General features: G+C 43.1%; 3 protein-coding genes across 3 annotated transcripts; 2 read left to right on the top strand and 1 right to left on the bottom strand.

Annotated features, from left to right (window-relative positions):
• The first annotated feature begins 1,115 nt into the window (after window positions 1-1,115).
• LOC100826654 (eukaryotic translation initiation factor 6-2) lies at window positions 1,116-3,018 on the top strand. Its single transcript, XM_003567298.4, has 7 exons — window positions 1,116-1,258; window positions 1,364-1,460; window positions 1,557-1,642; window positions 1,843-1,887; window positions 2,009-2,139; window positions 2,240-2,350; window positions 2,448-3,018. The coding sequence occupies exons 1-7, from the start codon at window positions 1,249-1,251 to the stop codon at window positions 2,706-2,708; spliced, it is 741 nt and encodes a 246-aa protein (XP_003567346.1). The 5' UTR covers window positions 1,116-1,248; the 3' UTR covers window positions 2,709-3,018.
• Window positions 3,019-3,123: 105 nt separating this feature from the next.
• On the bottom strand, window positions 3,124-6,449 carry LOC100825102 (pentatricopeptide repeat-containing protein At1g80270, mitochondrial). The gene is made up of 3 exons (XM_003567292.4): window positions 6,251-6,449; window positions 5,094-5,649; window positions 3,124-4,680 (listed from the first exon to the last, which is right to left on the bottom strand). The coding sequence occupies exons 1-3, from the start codon at window positions 6,283-6,285 to the stop codon at window positions 3,433-3,435; spliced, it is 1,839 nt and encodes a 612-aa protein (XP_003567340.1). The 5' UTR covers window positions 6,286-6,449; the 3' UTR covers window positions 3,124-3,432.
• Window positions 6,450-8,597: 2,148 nt separating this feature from the next.
• LOC100822635 (ERI1 exoribonuclease 2) lies at window positions 8,598-16,990 on the top strand. Its single transcript, XM_003567286.4, has 5 exons — window positions 8,598-8,802; window positions 8,958-9,041; window positions 10,009-10,598; window positions 12,744-12,919; window positions 16,074-16,990. The coding sequence occupies exons 2-5, from the start codon at window positions 9,020-9,022 to the stop codon at window positions 16,561-16,563; spliced, it is 1,278 nt and encodes a 425-aa protein (XP_003567334.1). The 5' UTR covers window positions 8,598-8,802; window positions 8,958-9,019; the 3' UTR covers window positions 16,564-16,990.
• The last annotated feature ends 418 nt before the right edge of the window (window positions 16,991-17,408 follow it).

Here is a 17,408-nt window from a genome sequence, read left to right as displayed (position 1 = left end):
TTCTTTACTACTATTTAATTTGCAGTTTGGTACGTTGGACGTTGGTCCGTCGTCCCAAATTCACAGAAATTACATCCGTATGCCATCGCCCGAACTCCTGAATCGTTTTTCTCTTTCCTTTTCTCGCATCTCGCCTAGCCCGCATGCCACCGCTGCTCCCTGCCCCGCGCGGCGCCGCCACCGCCCACCAGCCTCTCCTCTCCCGAAATCTCTCCTCTCCACCGGAACTCACTCGATCCCTTCCTCTCCCTCACCATCCCTCCTGCGCCCGTCCCTCCATGTGCCGGTCCACGCCGCCGCCGCCGCCATGGGGTGCCGCACTGCCGGTCCCCGTGATCGCCGCCATGGGACGCAGTCCCGCCGCAGGGTAAGTTCCACAAATTAAGCTCTCAGCAAGGTAAGTTCCACAAATTAAGGAAACCATGCGTAATCTATATTTGAGAAAATTAAGCCCATGTGGAAGGTAAGTTCCACAAATTAAGATAAGTTTTCTACGTTTGTCAATTACGTTTTGAAAAGAAAAAAATTCGATCGGTCGATGGACATGCGTAATCTATATTTGAGACGTAAATCATTGAAATATTTGTGCCTCCGTTGCAACGCACGGGTATTTAGCTAGTAAACAAATAAAATACAGTTATTACGTGTGCTATCTATGTATCAACGAGATCGATATCCACACTACCAATATGTACCCGAATGGTTGAAAAACACAAGGGAGAATCCATGGCCACTCGTGTTACTTGTCTCCGGTTCGTTCTCGCCTCCGGATCAAAGTCAAAACTGTTTCGCTAGCTGTCTAGCCAGCTTTTTTTTTTTAGGGAAAACTGTCTAGCCAGCTTTTTTTTTTTTTGAGGGAAAGCTGTCTAGCCAGCTGGGCACCTGACGTGTACAACCAAACAGCGGCGTGGCCGAGCCGCCGCGACCGGCCGGCAGGAAAACTTGGTGCCAACGTAAGCCCAACAGAGAAGAAACTTGGAGAGGAAAGGAGCCTCAGCAAGTCCAAAGTCCAAGCCGTGGCCCACTACGAAACTTGGAACCAACGGCACCCAAACCCCAACCACAGCACGTTAAGGAATTACGATCGTAGTATTATAAGAGTTCGCCTCAAACTATTCACCTCCTCCACCGCAAAACACTTCCACCACCACCACCGGCGCCACCTCCCGCCCGCCCGCCCGCCCGTCGCGTCCCCGCTAAGCTCCCCTTACTCGCCGTCGAGGGAGGTTTCCGCGACCAGGCCCGACAATGGCGTCCCGTGAGTCCCCATCCGATCTTATCTTACCGAATTTTCTTTCCCCTTTTTCTGTTCCTTCCAAATTGACCGGTCGATGCGAACGCTTTTGGTCCTGCTGTGCCGCAGGTCTCAAGTTCGAGAACTCGTGCGAGGTTGGCGTCTTCTCGAGGCTCACCAACGCCTACTGCCTCGTCGCCGCCGGCGGCGCTGAGAATTTCGTCAGGTTAATTGGCCACTCAGAACAAATCGACGATTGAATCTGTTGTCATGTGTGGTGGCGTGTCTAACTGTAGTGTTTACGTTTTATTTGCGGTGGCAGTGTGTTTGAAGCCGAGCTCGCTGGCGTCATCCCGGTGGTCAGGGCGTCCATCGGCGGCACCAGGATCGTCGGGAGACTCTGCGTCGGTGAGCGCACTTTGCTTTTCCTCAATGCGAACCGAACAGACTGCACTCCCTCTGTTCCTAAATTCTTGTCGTTGTTTTAGTTCAAATTTGTACTAAAATGATAAAAATTTAGGAACAGAAGGAGTCCTAGTAATTTTGTGGTTCCTGTATTGAACTTGATTGCTCATATGTTTTTTGTGTCTGTTCGCTATGTTGATCAGGCAACAAAAACGGGCTTCTTCTGCCACATACCACCACCGACCAAGGTAGGAAACACACCGAGTGACATTTGTTTGTGAATTGAAGGATCCGCATATGTTGTCATTGACAGTGTGGCGGGCATTTTTTTCGACAAAACAGTCTGACAGACGCCTTTGTTGCCAACAGAGCTCCAGCACCTGAAGAACAGCCTGCCTGATCAGGTGGTCGTCCAGCGCATCGACGAACGCCTCTCTGCCCTGGGCAACTGCATTGCTTGCAATGACCATGTTGCTCTCACAAACCCAGATCTCACCAAGGTAATTGTTCTTAACCCCCAACGATGCGGCAATAATCATATAGCAAATCGTGCAAAGATGAAGAGATCTGGACTTATCTGGAGTGTTTTGTCCGTGGCAGGAAACCGAGGAGCTCATCTCAGACGTTCTTGGAGTGGAGGTGTTCAGGCAGACGATCGCTGGGAACATACTGGTGGGGAGTTTCTGCACCTTTTCCAACAAAGGGGGACTTGTAAGCTCATGGCAACCAGCTACTAGCGAACTGAAGTTCAGTGCAGAATGTGATCATCACTCTTTATCTCTGAAACTTGTGAACCGCGTATCTGTAGGTTCACCCGCGGACGTCGGTGGAAGACCTGGACGAGCTGTCGACGCTGCTACAGGTGCCCCTCGTGGCCGGCACCGTGAACCGGGGGAGCGAGGTCATCGCGAGCGGCATGGCGGTCAACGACTGGGCGGCGTTCTGCGGCTCGGACACCACGGCGACCGAGCTCTCAGTTGTGGAGAGCGTCTTCAGGCTGAGAGACGGACGACCCGGCGCTCTTGGCGCCGACGTCAGGAAGTCCTTGGTTGAGAGCTGCTTTGTTTAGTCTTCTTGCCAGCATGACTTCTCCCTTGCTGTATCTTCACTATTACGACTGCTGCTGCATCAGAAGATATGTGTTCCCGTCCATTAATCCTGTCAGGATGATACGAACGAAGATCGTCTACTTTGCAGACCTGGAATTTTCCCAGTCAAGTTTAGCTCAAGGACAAGACTCGTTCTGATGCCAAATGCTGATTGCAGAGTTCACATTTAATGTCAAGTAGTATTACGTGCTTTACAAACCTGGAAAACCTTCCCAAATCAAGTTGAAAGGATGACTCGTTCTAACTAGCAATTGTTACTTGCAGAGTTCATTTATTTCTCCAGAGTTATTAGTACAAGGCAAATATTGCTTTTACAAATAGACAGCTTAAGTACAGTTTTGTAGGAGAACGAACTTCAGATTTGGTCAAGATTCCAACACAATTCAATCTGGATCGAAATTAAGGAATATGTACAGGCAAAGAAAGTGAGCAAAGGTAGTCCTGATTGCTATCAGGTCAAAGAAATAGAGATAAACTTAAGGAGTAACTGAATATTCTAGGGAAGCAGCTTCAGTATATCTATTCCTGACGCGAAGTTCAGTAATGCATGAGAATACAAAATGCAAACACTAGTAGTTCGTTCCATGACTAAGACATTATTATCGCATCACATACTTTGGCAGAAAACCATAAGAAACATCATATCGCATGGTGACAAAGTATGGGCCTAAAGCATCCCAGATCCTATTCAAGTATGTCAGATATCGACTTCTTCTTGTTGAATGGATCGGTTGCGGCAAGTAAAGATGCGATGACACTGTTGGGGAAAATGTTATCAGCCTTCATCCTCTCTCTAAATCCATAAACAGGGGCCTTTGCATGCAAATACGCATGAAGCAGCAGCTGGTACTGTCTGATCCTCCCATTATAACCCATCTGCCGCAACTTGCTGAACACCTTCTCTGAATTGTGGACATCTCCTATTTTTGAATAACTATCAAGCAACATTAGATATGAGCTGTACTGAGGCTTCATTTTGTTTTTCACTGATAACTTGTGCAGTAAGGATTCAGCTTTTTCAACTTCTCCAGCATCTACATAGAGCTTCACAAGCGAATCCAATGTTGAGATCCCTAATCTGCAACCATCCTCCTCCATCCGCTTTGCTAGCTCCTTGCCCTTGTCCATAAGGTTTTGATTGGCATACACCCTCATCATGGCATTGTAGTATTTGGAAGAGAGTGTTTTCCATGTCTTGAACATATTCCCAAACACTTCCTCAGCCTTCTCAACATCTCCAAGCCTACCAAAAGCCTCAATAGCTGATAAGCACTCATCTAGACGAGTATTAGACTGGCACACCTTCCAAATCCTCTCCACATCATCCTTTTTTCCAAGAAATGCATATAAAGGCATTACCATCTTGCAAGCATTACGGTTTTCTTTCATATCACCCTCCATCGACTCCAAAATTGCTTCAGCTTTCTCACGGTGACCACCAAATATGTAGTGCTTTGCAATTGTGGCTTGAAGCAGAAGATCTGGCGTGATACCTTCTGCTTCCATTGACTGAACAACTTTTTCCATGCCTTCAATATCTCTTGATGCGCCTTTAGTGTCTACAAGAAGCTTATAAGTGAAGAGGGATGGCTTCACATCCTCCTTCTCCATCATTGTGAGAACATCGCTAATCTTCTTCTTGTCCACCCTTTTGTACAGTAGCAGGAGCTGATTGATAGCAAATACTGTAACTGGGAACCCAAGATCCTTCATCTTATTGAAGACTTCCTCTGCTTTTTTTACATTTACTTCAGCCACACAATTAGCTAGAAGAGTCCTGTATACTATCTCACCCCTAAGAGATGCAGGAATATTATCAATAAACTTTTCAGCTTTGTAAATCCCATGGACTTTAGCCATCAAATCAAGACGTGAAGCATAATCACGTTCTACAAGTTCAATTAGTTTGGATTCTTCAAGCCATTCCAGGAGCTGCGTAAAAATAATGAACAGATTATCTTCCAAGTCATACAACAAACATGCTGGGGTAAAGCGACTATCATGAAAGAGCAACAGTCATATATTCACATGACACTGGACACCTGCATATTAAATGTTTAAATAGGTATATACTGCAAATTATTGTTCACAGAAAATTAATTCCATGGCATGGCTACATATAAGAAAAAGGGTATCCTAAAACATACTTAAGAAATGGCATTGTGAGGCTATCTTCTTGACTTCACATAATATGTAGTACACATGCATTTAGCACCAAGGTTATATTGACATCATTATTTGTGAAGAAATAGAGCTGGGTGCCTAACCAAAATTATAACCAACATGTATAAAAAGTTAATAAGAATTTACAACCATGGAAAAATAGAAAAGTAATTCACAATCACCTGCAAGGCTTTGGAGAAGAACCTCCGCCTCCGAAGGTTCAGAACGGCAAAAAAGACATCACTTCTATCAACTGTATTGCCATCATTAACCCATTTCTTCAGTGTTCCAGAGACATCGTTCCATGGGGCTTCCAACATAACCTTGAGAAGGGGGCACTGGGAGATCTTCTTTTTTGGCTCCTTCTCAGATTTTGAATCGGCGTCGTCAACTTCCAACAAGTCAACTGCATCAGCAGCATCCTCATCAGAACTCTCTTCTGATGTCAACTCCGCATCCTTTTTATCAGCTTCCGGAGGAACCTCCAGATCAGAAAATCCATCCTCCAAATCCTCCTCCTTGTCACCAGAATTTGCACCAGCCTGAGAAGAGAAAGTCCTATTCCACATAAACGAGCCAGATGAGAACGATGACTGGCAGACTGATGGCTTTGGCTGACGGCAGCAGCATGATTTCAGGCAACCCCTATCACAGTGTTCTGCATTCTTTGTATCGGCACTTAGCAGTACATCAAGACTTGCGCAACCACGGACACTTGCAACTTGGAGGGCACTGGTCCTAAATCAGCAGTAAACAGTTAGCCGAGCTAAATCAGAATTATCTGTGTATGCAACCAAAAAAAAACACATGTGTACCGTTCCGAGCAAGCACTCACGGGCAGAAAGAACATGTATATCTGCTTCATATCATGAATCGAGGGCACATAATTGGACATCCAGTAAAAGAAACAAAACGATTCCTTCGTTCAAACGGATCTATCTACATATTAAATGGAATAGGGAACTCCTAAGGCTACATGGACCTCCAGCAGCAACACTGCGCAAACAGAGTATCAGGGTGAGACCAACAATTTCCGACCTAAAAACGGGTCACTGGAATAATCAATCCAACAAAGGTGCAAGCTTTCTTCCCCGGGCGATGCTACCACTGATGGTCACAAGAGATCGCGTCCTCCTAACTGCGGACCAAGCTGTTTCGGCACGGGAAGTCGCAAAATTCTAAGGATGAACGGATTTACTACCCGTGGACGCCGCAGGACAAAGACACCGAGCGGTTGATTACGCATACGATTTTCCGCTAAAGGCCACCGATTCACCAACGAGATAGCAGAATCTGAAACCTAATCCAAGACCGGCGGCGGGGAAGGTGAGGGCGATACCTGAGGGGGTTGCCAGCTCTGCGGAGCGCCCACATGGCGGCGGCACGCGGGATTCCGGCGGCGGAAGGAAGGAGATGATGCGTCGGTGTGGGGAACGGAGGCGGCTAAAACCCTAGAGGCGGCGGCCTGCCTTTTGGGAGGGGGGAGAGGGGGTCCTAAAACCCTAGCGCGAGGAGATGAGGGCTCGGCGAGTTTAGTGGGTACGGTTTTTAGATATTTCTGCGTAGGGGGCGGTTCGGAGCCTGCCTTCGGGGCTTTCCTTTTCTTTTTCGTTAGTTGCGGTGCATTTGTTTTCATCCGTTGTGCAAATACGATGTGGCTGGGTTTCTTGGGTACCACGTCTGAGACCCAAACTAAGCCCCACACACAATTGAAAGTAATAGTCACAGGATAACGATGGTGCAAATTCTAGATCGATAGTTATAACACAATGCACATCTTCAAGTTGTATCATCGTTCTAGATGAAACAAAAGAACTAAGAAGATGGTCCTGCTGCTCAACCATATACGATATTGATGTCACAATGATTTCTTTGCACTTACCCCGTAACTAGGGTAGTAATTATTGAGAAAATATCATACTCCTGGAAAATAAATACACAACGTTAAAGAGATGCTCCTGTAATACAGGAGAGAGGAAGAGATCGAGATATTTTCAAACTCGGGTACATGTTTTATGGTTCAAACGGTTGGCAACACATTTACATAGAATTTGCTAGTTGAGCACCTGTATACAGACGTAAACAATGTTTTCTTCGGCAAGTGTTGGGTGTAGTGTCGGATCATGTGGTCCTGAGCTATCACTGGACACGATCACACGACAACACAAATTCATGCAGGACGCGATGCCCTTTAGCGCACTGGCTAGGCTGTTTGACGTGTTGCTACTGAGTGGCTCTAGTGGTGGTACTAGCGGGCGTCGCAAGAGGGGGGAAACCATGTCATGCCTTCGACGGATGGAGCATACAAAAGAAAAAACTTTTCACAAAAAAAAGTGATGGGGCGGATGAAGTTACGAGGTGGATGGTCGAGAGTTTAGGAACAGTAGAGATCCAGAGGCAACTTTAGTAATATAAAACAAAATGAAATAGAAACTGAAATGGTTGTGTGCATTGTAAAATACAAAAGGTTTACACCTAGGTACATGTTAGTGCTTTTTTTTTTGCAGAGTCAACAAGCTTGTGAAGTATTCTACCAAACTTAGGCAATATCTTACCGCATGAATGCATAAGGAGCAAGGAATATTACAAAACGACTAGATGTTTACCGCATGAATAATACTTGTTTACATCAGGATCTCCAATGGTCTTAGCTTGTACAATGTCGTGATCCATGCCTTTGCCACCCTGAACTTTTCCTATTCATGCCTTATCTGGTTTGGAGGTTTTTCACAAGAAAAATAAAGGATTAGGAGTTACATAGGAAAGTTCATCGTAGATATATTTGTTTGTAGAAAATAAGCAAGATGACTTTTCGAGAATACTGTTGATTTTCTTTGTTTTGGTAGAAACTGAACATGAAGTCCAACCTCTCTTTTCTTGCGAAAGAACCGGGTAAGATGATTCCTTAGGTTGGCAACTAACGTCCCAACCCAATCCTATGTCCTTCGTTTCCGTTTGTACTTGATTATCATATTCTTGACTATTATTAATTAGTGCGTTAAGTACTAACTCGCCGTTCCTAAATATAAGATGGTCTAGGTTTGTCATAAAATCTATCTATAATCAAATACTTCATCTGTCCCATATTAATTGATTCGAATTTGTCCAAATATGGACGTGTCTATCGCCAAAAAACGTTTAGATACATGTAATATTTCATCACTTAATATATGACAGAGGGAATATGTTACTATCTACAATATCAAATGATATACCAAGAAAATACATATAATGTCATATTTAATAAAACTAATATAGAGTTGAAGATGTCAATTTTTTTTCTATAGACCTTGCCAAATTTTAAGAAGTTTGATTTAGCACAAAGTTATAACATCTTATATTTAGAAGTGGATATAGATCAGATATGGCTTATCTAAAAATAAATATTTAGAAGTGGATATAGATCAGATATGGCTTTTCTAAAAATAAATCTTAACAATACCATCTTTCAAAGGAAAAAAAAATCTTAACCGAAGCAAATTCCAAACAACTTTGAAGTCCATCACCGGACGATAATACGACAGAGCTGTACTGTACCTTAAAAATCTCAAACACCGGGGAAAGGAGACGCGATTCACGATCTCGGCACGGATCTGGACGGCGGCGAAGCGTCAGGTCCCACTTCCTACCGTGCGGGCCCCACCACTGCCGATAAGTACCGGAAGCCCAGCGTGACGCCGCGAAAAGGAGACCCGAAACCACGCGTGCCGCGCCCCGATTGGATCCCCGACCCGTGCGTGCTGTGCGGCGGTTTCACCAGATCCCACGTCCGTCGCTGAGATAGGCAGGCAGAGGGTATAGAGGAAGGTCAGGAGGAGAAGAGAGAAGAGGAGGTCGTCGCGCGGTGGCCGGCTCTGTTCTTCCCTCCCGCTCCGGTTCTCGCAGTCACATGTACGTTGGATTATGTTATTAAAAGGAAAAAAAGAATCGGATTTCGATAGACCCCTCTCTTCCCTGTTTCCTCCTTTCCCGCCGTCGCGCGTGCTGATCTGCTGATTTTGTTTTTGGGATTTTTCGCCCGTGTGTGGGGGGCGGGGATCGATCAGGTCGTGTGACGCGGGGGGAGTTCTGATCCGGATGGTCCAGCGCCGCGGGAACGCCCACGGCCATGATTGATCACGAACGCGCAGGTCAGATCTCCTCTCCCACCTAGATCTTGATTCTCTCCCTTCCGTCGCTCCTAGTGGCAAAAGGTTTTCTCCCGTCGAGTGACGGCGGAGGTAAAGGTGCGATTTTTCGGAGTTTTCGTGGGAATTTCCTGTGGTAAGGCCAAGCTATCTTTCTCTCCCTTGGGGGATTTCAGTGACCTTAGCCTGGGACATTGGATGTGGTGCTTGTCGGGCCATCAGCAAGTTCCGGGCATGAACTGGATAGGGCCACATCCACAGTAGAATGTTGCTGCTCACTGCTACTGTCGAATTTTGCTAAAAAAGGACGGTGCTCTTGGTTTTGCTGATTTCTTTCGACATTCCTATTTAGCTCAGGCCAGTGTAAACTGAAACCTATCGTTCGCTGACATCACGTGCAAGCGAGTGCTACCTACAGTACTTTGTTTCCAAACCAAATGATAATGCACTTGTGATAGTGGGTGTAGACTGCTGTTTGACATGTTTGTTGTCAGAGTTAAAGAGTATTGCATCTAAATTCAATGGTCTGCTGTCTATGTCTCCTAAATTCTGTGCCACACGTTTAATGTTCTCTGGAAAAAGGTGAAAAAAACTTAGACCAAATGGGAACACAAAATCCATTCTTCTCCTTATTTTGAGTTACCTACAGCTATATCCATTTTGACCGGAAAGAACTCATATAACACTTGTTAGATAGTGGTCGCGGACTAATCAACGTTACGACTGATCATTAGCTTTTCGGTTTTTTTTCGAGATACTGTATTTACTATGCCATCCATATGCTGTGTACTAATTGCTTTAGTCATTAGTTGTTTAAGAAATATATTGTATTACTGTTCTTGGTATCCTTTTAGTTCGTAAATTGTTCAAAAGTTTCACGTAGTGCAAGTTCAATATTTTTCTAATGGCTTGAACTGTTTTACTTTGCAATGTTAGTTCTACTCTATTCTTATATAGTTTATTATTGCAGAGGAAATGCAAGTTAATAACGAGGCACTTCCAGGGTGCCTCAAGCCAAATATTTCTCAGTATAACCCTCAAGAGCACAGGGGTGTCATTGAAGGGTTTCCTGAGAATAATGAAAAAAAGAATAATAGTATTGCGACAGATAAAGTTTGGGAGGCATCTCCTCTCCCAAATCAAGGATTTAGCAGACCCTTGTACCGACAAGAATTTTATGCCTGGCCACATATTCATTCAGAATACCAAATGCCGCGGCAGCCACAACCTTATGGGTTCGACAACCAATTTTATCAGATAAATAGGGACCACAATTTTTCCGTTGAGAAAAGAGTTCAGTTCCCATTGAAGATGCTCCCTCAAGGTTACCCTCATGACGCACAACTTCAGGAATTTCAATATTTTGTGGTTATCGACTTTGAAGCTACCTGTGATAAGGAGAACAATCCACATCCACAAGAGATCATTGAGTTTCCATCTGTCTTGGTTAACAGTGCAACTGGACAATTGGAAGCCTCCTTTCAAACATATGTTCGGCCGGCATATCATCAAAATCTGACCGACTTCTGCAAGGAGCTTACTGGCATACAGCAGATTCAGGTTGGTGCATAGTCTAGCTTTTGAATATTTCTATATTTTATAACAAGTCATTTATTGGGTTTCTACATGATTCCTTAAGCTATTAGCATAACTTGCTAAATAATCATCTTTGTAGGATAATTATATAGAGTGTAGACATCAAGGAACAATTAGATTTTATGCGAGGTTCATTTATGTACACATGAAAACTAGCTCGGTTTGTCCATTTTCTACGAGTTTAAAGTAAAATTTGACTTTGGAGATACATATATCCAATTGATCTCCTGCAGGCAGATTCCATGAGCCAACATTTATTTTTGTATTTTAGATGCTAAGTAGGACAAATACAACTTACAGTTCCTATCTCCGGAGTCCATACATGTGTTGTGCCACTGGCACCTACCTGTTCCTCTCTCTTTATCGGCCAATTGCATCACTTCCAACACAAGTCCTTTCAAACTTAACTGTGTCTATCAGTATCTAGTTCCATGCCCATGCCTCCCAGATCTCGCAGCAAGCTTGCTCATATCTCATATGAATGAGACAAACCTTAGCCGCATTGCTAATTTGTGAAAACTTCACTGGATTACCTTTTTTTCTTTTCTATCAAACTTGGTATTTATTAATTGAAGAACTACATTTATGGACTAGGACCAGTGCACTACAACCTGGTATTTACTAAATGTAATGCAGACCACTCCTGGTATCATCGAGACACTTTGGGTTCTGCAGACATTTGTTTCACCTTGGGTGCTGTGCTGGTTAGCAAATGTAAGAGTATTCTCGTGCAATGAGGGTTGATGAGATGATATATCAAACTTGGATCAGCCTTTGTGCGCTCAAGATACTCCCACTTCCTTTCCACCCTTATTCCTCTAATGGGCTGTGCGTGTTTCAGCTCAACATGCATGCTCTACCTTCATAGAGGGCACCTGTCAGACCGCATGCGTGTTTCCTAGTGGTAAACCAGCACATATAGACAGGGGCAGAGACAGGGGTGGTGCTACCCGTGCTGTAGCACCCCTCTAGCAATGGAGCTCAAAAGAGAAGCTATTAGCAATTTAGCTCATAAGCATGGAAGATTCACAAATATAGCACCATTCATCTTCAGTTTCTGCCTCCGCCACTGCATATAGATGGGGATTTGCTATTATGAACCTTCTGTAGAGATCGTGCCGCCTCGCAAAAGAAAAGAAGAAAAATGGTGTTTGTTACTCAACAGTACGGGGCAGAAGCTGAATTCTGATGGGACAATGCTACGGTGGATCCTGAGCAGTACTCAATAGGACAGTCCGTGGTAGAATCTGATTGCTGATGGAACTTTTGATTGTTTGACCAAATATTTTCCCTGAGCCATCTGTAGAGCCATGGAATTTCAGCTTTGATAAGACAATAGGACATTTTCAGAAGGAATTCTTAGATATCCTGCTTCTTTATCCACCACCGATGAGAATTTTGGAAACCATCTAGGCACTTGGCCGGTTGGCCCACATGTTCACGGTGAGACAAGGGCATTGTTTGATTACGCGTTTGTAAAAGGGACTGTATAGAAGTGTACCCTCCCTTCCGTGAGAGAAATTTAGGACGCTAGCTTTGATCACATTAGCTTTCTTAGCAAGCATAATTCAAGTTTATAATTTACATTTTAATTCAAGGAGTTAAACATTTCTTATGTCTGTATTTTTTATTCTAATGCAAAGGTTCTCTGTGAATTGTGAAAGTCAACATTTGTTAGTAAATCCATGACACAAAATACTATATATGTTTTTGCAAACCTGTTATCTGTATACTCCCTTTAGTTAACAAAACATGTCAATCTGAATGGTGACTCAGTGCCAGAAGATAACTTTGACCAATAAATTCATTTTGTCTTACATCTATAAAATGGAACAGAATGAATCAATTTTTTGAAGTGATGTTGGTAGCCAAAGTTTCAAAAGTTTGACCGCACGTGTACAAAAATAAAAAGTTTTTTGTGCACCTGAGAAAGTATCACTTTCCACTCTACGACATTTTTGTGAACGCGGTATTAATTGGCAACATGTGAGAAGTGGCATTTTCCAAAACCATATTTTGTTATGTCCAAGAAAAAGTAGCGTTGAAATGTATGACTCAAAATTTGACTAGTGTGTTTGGTCAGTAATACAGTTTGCTCTATGTGTATAGGTGGACAGAGGTGTACCTCTAAGTGAAGCCTTGCTCATGCATGATAAATGGTTAGAGGACAAAGGAATTAAGCACAAGAACTTTGCTGTTGTGACCTGGTCGAACTGGGATTGCCGTGTGATGCTGGAATCAGAATGCAGGTTCAAGAGCATCAGGAAGCCCCCTTATTTCAACAGGTAACATATCCATTGTTTTGTTCTGATTTTGCGTGGAAGATTCCTCCTTCTGTTGATTTTATATAGGCTATTTGTTTTGCCATCTTGTAAAATAAATTATAGTATAACGTCAATGCATATTTAATGATATTCCCACTCTTTTGCTCTTATTTATCTTAAGCATTTATGCATCACTAACCATACATGCTGATTGCAAAGTCGCATCTTCCCAAAGCCTTAGTGGTAGTTTAGACATTTTCCCTGGTGTTTTCAAAATTAATCTGTGTGTGCAGTCGAAATACGCTTGTTCAAAATCAAGGAGGGTGTAATTATTTATTATTTATTTTCAACAATTTGAGGGTGCATAGATCATTGTAACATTTTGTGCATTCTAATAGGCATAAATTTGCTATAACTCACAAGTAGGTGACTAAATCTGAAAATTAAGCTCTCATTCAGAAGTACAGGCGGGAATTGCCAACAAGACAAGTCGAGATTTAGTCTCAAATAATTGGGAATTATGGCGTGTTTGATTCAAATTTCTCTGTGTGTCGATAGCAGCATGTCCCAACTCTTGTTTGGAACTCGCAAGTTGGAATTGAACATGGCACAATTCAGCTGTTTGGATGCGCAAGCAAATTAAATTGGAATTGTGGGTCCAATTTTTTCCAAATGAAACACGACTGAAGTGAGAGCTCTGCAATGCCGAGCTCCACCCCTCTGGATCGAAAGGAATCCACCACTTAAGTTCCTGTCAACTCAAGTCCGAGCGTCTGGCCTCCTGTGTCCCTTGTATCTGATGAGAGCTCGGCGAGGCCCCGGCCCCACTCTGGCGATTCTCCGACCACGACAGTGCGCCCCTCCTCGCCGGTGATACTCCAACCACAGCATCCCAATTCCCAACCACCAGCATCGCCGGTGTCCACTCTTCATCTTCTTCTCTGGCAATTGTCTTCTCCTCATCCATCATGGGTACAAAAGCCATCCATCCAAATGGGCAGATCCAGAAGCCATCAACTCAAGCAACCAGATCCAAAAGCTCTTCACGGTGTCTTTCTTCCTCTTTGCCGGTAATCGTATCTTCTTCCTGGTCGTCTTCTCCCTTCCTCTCGATGGTTGGCCATCTTGTTGCTGGAGCATCTTCCTCATTGCCGGAAGTTGGCATCGACACCTATTCTCTCCCCGGTCTCTCATCGCCAGCGGCCCCACCTGAGTACCTGACACCCTCCCCTCTTCAACTCCCATAGGCTTTTCTCCCTTACATGGCTGCATCTTACATGAAAAAAATTTAACTTCAAATATATAGCATTCACATGATAGGAGCCTAATTTTTTGAAACTGTAAAATAAATTGTGGAATTCCTGTTTTCTTGAAGTACTAATAGTGTACATTTCTGATTTCTGATGGTTTTACCTGTTCATGCTATTTTTGCAATAAAAAAACTGAACGCAAATTATTGTGCAAGATGGTTACATATGACTCCTAAGAAATGGCTTGTGATTAATTTGCACATGCCAACTTATAATATACTAATTACATATACGTTTTAATCCATATCACTTTGGTATAAGTTAAACAAAATACAGTTTGTTTTAACAACGGCAAGTGAGGCCCCACAACTAGTTGAATTTTGGATTGTGCCTTTAGTTGTAGTACAAACAAAAATAGACCAATTACTTTAACTCTGAGTGTGGTGCATCTCTTGTGTTCTTTGGTTGATTTTGGCATCGTGGTTGCCTGGTTGGTTTTCTTAACAGCACATTTGACATACTGAGATAAATTTTATCAAGTAAACTCTCTTGATCTGTAACATCATTATTATCATCATCATTATTTTTATTTTTATTTTAGTACACCATGTAAATATCTTCTGTACTTGGGCTTCTGGTCCTCTTGGTGTTTGATGAATAGAGGATCATATCCTACCAGTTGTGTAAATCGTTGCAATACTTTGTTTACAGCACTCTCAAGTTTCTACTCAAATAATACCTCATGGACTATCACAGAAAGAAATAAGAAAGTATAAGTCATTGTTTTGGGTTAGAACAAAATTTGATATAACTCTCTGATGGGGTCTTTCCTCCATCCAATGTTCAACATCTTACTGCCAGGATCAGGACACCATGTAAATCACTATTGTATGTTGCAAGTTGCCAACAAATGTGTGCCTTTAATAGGATTTGTGTGCCTTATTGCACCATAAGAAGGCCAATTGTAGGTGCTTAGCGCTGAGGTTATTGAGATCACAAATCTAGGTGGCTGGCTGCTGCTCTCTTTTGGTCAAAGACACTTGCTGATGTCTTTTTTTTGTGATGAGGCTAGTTTGAACCATGTATTTTTTCCTTTGCACACCCTCTTGACACAAGTTTCACCCATCAAAATTCTCTATTATGAATTTCCCTGTAGATATACTTCCTACTGACTGACTAGAAAAGGAATCAGCAGGATATGAAGTTATATAGCCTTTAATAGGATTTCTTATTCCCTGCTCTTTAAAACTTCTATTTAACTGTAGTAGGAGTATTTAATATATTGTCTGGAACTTGTCTGGAGATTCAATCTAAGTCATGCATTTTCTGTTGTTCACCATCATGAATGTATAAATAATGAAGCTTGTTTTGAACATGGGAAGCTTGTATGGAATGCCACTGTACCCTTAGATTTCCTTTCAAAGTACATTGTTCCTTATAGGTCAGTAAACCCCAAAACTTACAGAAATAGATATATTGACTGAATCTTCTGCATTATCGTAGATAGTCACCTTGGCATATACTGTATATTTTGGCACATCCTCGTCATTACTCATTAATTGGAACAACGGCTACATCGGTAGTTAGGGTAGGCATGGTTGTTTCATATGTGCCATTCAGAAAGTTTTTAAAAACTTGAAATATATAGTTACTGAGAAGAAAGGTATAATATTGATCCACATGTTATATCATGGTTGTTTATGTTTACTTGCAACTTTCATGCTAAAGGTGATTAAATTGATTATTGAGTTTCCTTTTATCATAGGAGTTTGAATTTTTTTTCAAGGACATCCATTCTTTGTGCATGATGATAGTCGGTGAAAAAAAAATTGTACACAACTTTGATATTATGCAGTTTTGTTCAATAGGTTTCTATATAAGATTTGAGGTGTAGATCTAATGTCTTGTGCTCTGAATAATGTCAGGTGGATCAACTTGAAGGTTCCTTTCCAGGAAATGTATGGGGGTGTCCGTTGCAACTTGAAGGATGCAGTTCAGTTAGCTGGCCTCACATGGGAGGGCCGTGCCCACTGTGGGCTCGACGATGCGCGCAATACTGCTCGTCTACTCGCGCTGTTGATGCACCGGGGCTTTAAGTTCTCCATCACCAACTCGCTTGTGTGGCAACCTGCCCCACAGCAAATAACATGCCAGCCATTGCCTGACCGTTCTCTAGAACCCACCCAATTGCAGCAGAAGGCGAAAGAGATGCTGTTGGGACCTCATGTCCAGGTTAATCCATACGCTGGTAGCACTGCAGGGAAGGACAAGCCAATGTACTGCTACTGCGGAGTGCTGAGCAGATGGAGCGTCGTACGCAAACCGGGGCCCATGCAGGGAAGGTATTTCTACGGATGCGGCAACTGGACCGTCACGAGGAGGGCAATCTGCCCGTATTTTGCATGGGCGTCGTGAATATAACGACGATGACGCATCTCGAGCAAGTCTCGAGGAGGGCGAGGAAGCCGTGGTGCTTTAACTAGGGGAGGCTACTAGTTGCGGTTATGGGCCCTTGCCGTGCCTCCCCTTGGTATATATGATATGACTCTGCTCATAAGACAATGGAAGTTGACTAGGTAGTGTCTAACCTGTCATACTGACTTCTGTTGATAGAAGAGAATGGGGATCAGATGCTGCTTAGGATGCTTTATCCGCGAATAATCTTAAGTTTGTGGCTGCTCGTTTATAACTTAAAATGGAACTCTAGTAGGTGTGCTTTGTGAAAGTGTGGTTTGCGGGTGTTTGGTGCCTGATTGATTGTCCAAGAACAAGTATACACATGGAACTGAATCATATCTAAAGGTTTATATAGTGATCAGATTTGGGCCCGCCCAGCAGCATACTAGTCAAAACTGCTCATTCATCATACTTTCCAGGGTTGCAACTTTGTTTATTTCTTTTCTCACTATATGAACTCAACAGGCACAGATACATACATGTTTTTTGAAAGGCCTGTGTTAATCTGAGTAATATAGAAAAATTGGTCAAAAAGAATATTATAGGAAAAAAATTAACTAGAGATAAAACAACAATGGCAGAAACATCGAAAAACTTGATGAAGTAAAATAGCAGATCCACATGTGAACTTTCCGTAGGCCGTAGTTATTTCTTCCAGTATCCACATTCATAATCCAGTTTACCATAAAAGCTAGGGAAACGAAAGCTTAGCTCCTGAATGCCATGCTAATCCGAAACACAATCTCCCCAGAATCCGCAGCTTAAAGATCTAGGGAGCGCGGCCATTCGATCCCAGAATGTGT

Source organism: Brachypodium distachyon, chromosome 2 (assembly GCF_000005505.3).
Source record: "Brachypodium distachyon strain Bd21 chromosome 2, Brachypodium_distachyon_v3.0, whole genome shotgun sequence".
NCBI classification, from domain to species: Eukaryota; Viridiplantae; Streptophyta; class Magnoliopsida; order Poales; family Poaceae; genus Brachypodium; species Brachypodium distachyon.
This window is presented reverse-complemented; position numbering and strand designations above follow the sequence as displayed.

Excerpts from the sequence above, each read along its gene's own strand:
- LOC100826654 (XM_003567298.4), top strand. Across the intron at positions 1,643-1,842 it reads CGTCGGGAGACTCTGCGTCG|GCAACAAAAACGGGCTTCTT; the intron begins GTGAGCGCACTT and ends TATGTTGATCAG. Across the intron at positions 1,888-2,008 it reads ACATACCACCACCGACCAAG|AGCTCCAGCACCTGAAGAAC; the intron begins GTAGGAAACACA and ends TGTTGCCAACAG.
- LOC100825102 (XM_003567292.4), bottom strand. The coding sequence starts at position 6,285 with ATGTGGGCGCTCCGCAGAGCTGGCAACCCCCTCAG. Across the intron at positions 5,650-6,250 it reads AGAGCTGGCAACCCCCTCAG|GACCAGTGCCCTCCAAGTTG; the intron begins GTATCGCCCTCA and ends CTGCTGATTTAG. Across the intron at positions 4,681-5,093 it reads TCTTCTCCAAAGCCTTGCAG|CTCCTGGAATGGCTTGAAGA; the intron begins GTGATTGTGAAT and ends ATTTTTACGCAG.
- LOC100822635 (XM_003567286.4), top strand. The coding sequence starts at position 9,020 with ATGATTGATCACGAACGCGCAG. Across the intron at positions 10,599-12,743 it reads CTGGCATACAGCAGATTCAG|GTGGACAGAGGTGTACCTCT; the intron begins GTTGGTGCATAG and ends CTATGTGTATAG. Across the intron at positions 12,920-16,073 it reads AAGCCCCCTTATTTCAACAG|GTGGATCAACTTGAAGGTTC; the intron begins GTAACATATCCA and ends GAATAATGTCAG.